At 46.7% G+C, this 3,147-nt stretch overlaps 1 protein-coding gene across 1 annotated transcript; it reads left to right on the plus strand.

The window, feature by feature from the left end:
* Nucleotides 1-677: 677 nt before the first annotated feature.
* On the plus strand, nt 678-938 carry EAH_00059790 (hypothetical protein; the record flags this gene model as incomplete). The annotated part of the gene is made up of 1 exon (XM_013397136.1): nt 678-938. The coding sequence occupies one exon, from the start codon at nt 678-680 to the stop codon at nt 936-938; it is 261 nt and encodes an 86-aa protein (XP_013252590.1).
* Between the last annotated feature and the right edge of the window lie 2,209 nt (nt 939-3,147).

The raw sequence follows: 3,147 nt of genomic DNA on the forward strand, positions 1-3,147 counted from the left end.
TAAATATAAACATATAAATATAAATATAAACGTATAAATATAAATATATATATTTAGATGTTTGATACACTGCAAATAAAAAGCAAAAAACGCTGGCGACGAATTTCTTACAAAAATTTCGTTTGGCCGTTCTTTGGGCCACAACACCGACAAACAATATGCTGAAAACACAAACCCTAAACCCTAAATAACCCTATATAACCCTAGATAACCCTAAATAACCCTAAATAACCCTAAATAACCCTAGATAACCTTAAATAACCCTAAATAACCCTAAACCCTAGATAACCCTAAACCCTAAACCCTTATAAGCCCTTATAAGCCCTTATAAACCCTTATAAGCCCTTAGAAACCCTTATAAACCCTTATGAACCCTTGTAAACCCTTAAACAGCCCTAGGAAACAACTTTAAACCCTACTAAACCCTAAACAAACCCTCAGATATAAACCCTAAACCCTAAACCCTAAACCCTTGTAGGATAAATAGTTTTCCTACCAACGCAGTGCTCCGGCTGGCGAGGTGTTGTGGCGATCGTACATAGCGGATACGTCACCTGCAGCAGCAGCAGCAGCAGCAGCAGCAGCAGCAGATGCAGCAGATGCAGCAGAATCACCACCAGCAGCAGCAGCAGATACAGCATGTGCAGCTGAAGCAGCAGGATTAACTGCAGATGCAGATGCAGCAACACCAGCAGCAAAAGCAGCAGCAGCAGCAGCAGATGCAGCAGAAGCAGCAGCATCCGAAGCAGCAAATGGAAGAAGCAGCAGCAGCAGCAGCAGCTGCAGCAGCAGAACCAGAGTCAGAATCAGAAGACCAAGACAAAGATAAAGACAAAGATAAAGACAAAGACAAAGATAAAGATAAAGATAAAGATAAAGATAAAGATAAAGATAAACAACTGACTGGGGGTGCGAGCGTCTCTATGCCGCAGTCATAACAAGCGGAGACGCCAGGTATGCAAACTCTCATCTGTCCTCTTAAACCCTCGCTGCCTCCATCGAGGAGGAGGCAAGCCTTTTCTAAATCAACTTCACCTGAGCTATCTCGCTCTATCTGCAGCAGCAGCAGCAGCAGCAGCAGCAACAGCAGCAGCAGCAGCAGCAGCAGCAGCGGTTTTTGCGGTACGAGCAGCACAAGAGGGGACTGCTCAAACGTCACAGCAGCATTTGGAACACCAACAGCAGCAGCAATTGCAGCAGCAGCAGCAACAACAGCAGCAGCAATAGCAGCAGCAATAGCAGCAGCAGCAGCAGCAGCAGCAGCAGCAAACCCACGAGTTGATGCATGCATCCATTGAGCCATCTTCGGGTCTCCACACAGTCGAGACAGCCGATAATTATTTTAAATTTTTTTAAAAACAGAATGCCTTTCTCCTGCAATCGGCAGCAGTAACTGACAGCAGCAGCAGCAGCAGCAGCAGCAACAGCAGCAGCAGCAGCAGCAACAGGAACGACAGAAACAGCACCCACACGCGCAGCAACATGAACAGCCGCAGCAGCAACAAGAAGGATAGCAGTAGCAGCATCAACAACAGCAGCAGTAACATCAACAGAAGCAGCAACAGCAGCAGCAATATCAACAGAAGCAGCAATAGCAGCAGCAGCGCCCGCAGCAACAGCAGCAAAGATACATAATATACCTATATATATATGATTAATATATCTGCATGCATACGGGGCTTACGGCTTGACTTTAACTCCTAAGTTAGCGAATCTGCTGTTGAGTGCAGCAGCAGCAGCAAAAGCTTTTGGACTATTAATATCTTTCTCTTTGAACAAACACTGGCGGTGCAGATTAGACAAAGATACGGTGTCCCCGTCCACTACACTCAGCTCGCGGAACCCGCTCACGCATAAACCCTTCAAAACCTCGCACCCTTTAAGCAGCAGCAGCAGCAGCAGCAGCAGCAGTAGTAGTAGTAATGATTGCAGCAGCAAGAGCAAAAGCAGCAGTCATCATAGAAGCAGCAAGAGCAAAAGCAGCAGTAATAAAAGCAGCAACATAGATTGTAACAAATACAGCAGCAAACATAGCAGCAAAGACAGCAGCAGGAGAGATAGAAGCAGCATCAGAAATAGCAGCAGCAGCAGCAACAGCAGCAATGGCAGCAACAGAAGACAAACGAATATAAAACAGCTTCGGGGCCTTGCACACTTCAAACAGCAACATAAACAAATGCATGCAGCAGCAGCAATGTCAACAGCATCAGCAACTGCAGCAGCAGCGATAGCAGCAGCAGCAATAGCAGCTGCAGCAACAGCAACAGCAGCAGAAGGAAGAGCACCCCTGCAGCACTTGGCCCCACTAAAGCAGCAAACAGCAGCAACTTAAGAAAACAGCAGCAGCAGCAGCAGCAGTAGCAGCAGCAGCAGGAAAAGAAACGAATATATATAAGAAACAAACAAATAAATAAAATAAATAAAATAAATAAATAAAATAAATAAAATATATAAAAGCAAGCAGCCTACCGAGGCCTCCAGCACCAACGACGAGCACAGGGACTGCAGCAACACGCTCTAAAACCTGCAGCAGCAAATGCAGCAGCGGCAAATGCAGCAGCAGATGCAGCGGCAGCAGCAGCAAATGCAGCGGCAGCAAATGCAGCAGCAGCAAATGCAGCAGCAGTAAATATCGAATGCAGCAGCAAGTGCAGCAGCAGCAAATATCGAATGCAGCAGCAAGTACAGCAGCAGCAAATATCGAATGCAGCAGCAAATGCAGCAGCAGCAAATGCAGCAGCAGATGCAGCGGCAGCAGCAAAAGAGAGAGTAGCACCACCACTATCAACAGTAGAAAGGAGACAAAACAGACACAGCAAATAGCAGCAGCAGCAGCAGCAGAGACGGTAGCAGCAGCAGGAAAGATGTTACAGGAGACGGAGACAGCAGCAGCAGCAGCAAGAGCAGCAAGAGCAGCAACAGCAGCAAGAGCAGCAGCAGCCGATATAAATTGATTAATATAAAATAAAAAACAAACGAAGTGCAGACACCTGAGGCCCGGGGGTAAACAGAGGAGGCGGAGCAGCAAAAGGCTGCGGATATTCTGTTATACAACGCAAAGCAAATAAATCAGCAGGCAACGAACTGCTGCTGCTGCTGCTGCTGCTGCTGTCGTTGTTGTTGTTGCTGGTGCTGCTGCTGTCGTTG

The sequence above is a fragment of the Eimeria acervulina genome, genomic scaffold, assembly GCF_000499425.1.
Source record: "Eimeria acervulina Houghton genomic scaffold, Eah_scaff1437, whole genome shotgun sequence".
NCBI lineage: Eukaryota > Apicomplexa > Conoidasida > Eucoccidiorida > Eimeriidae > Eimeria > Eimeria acervulina.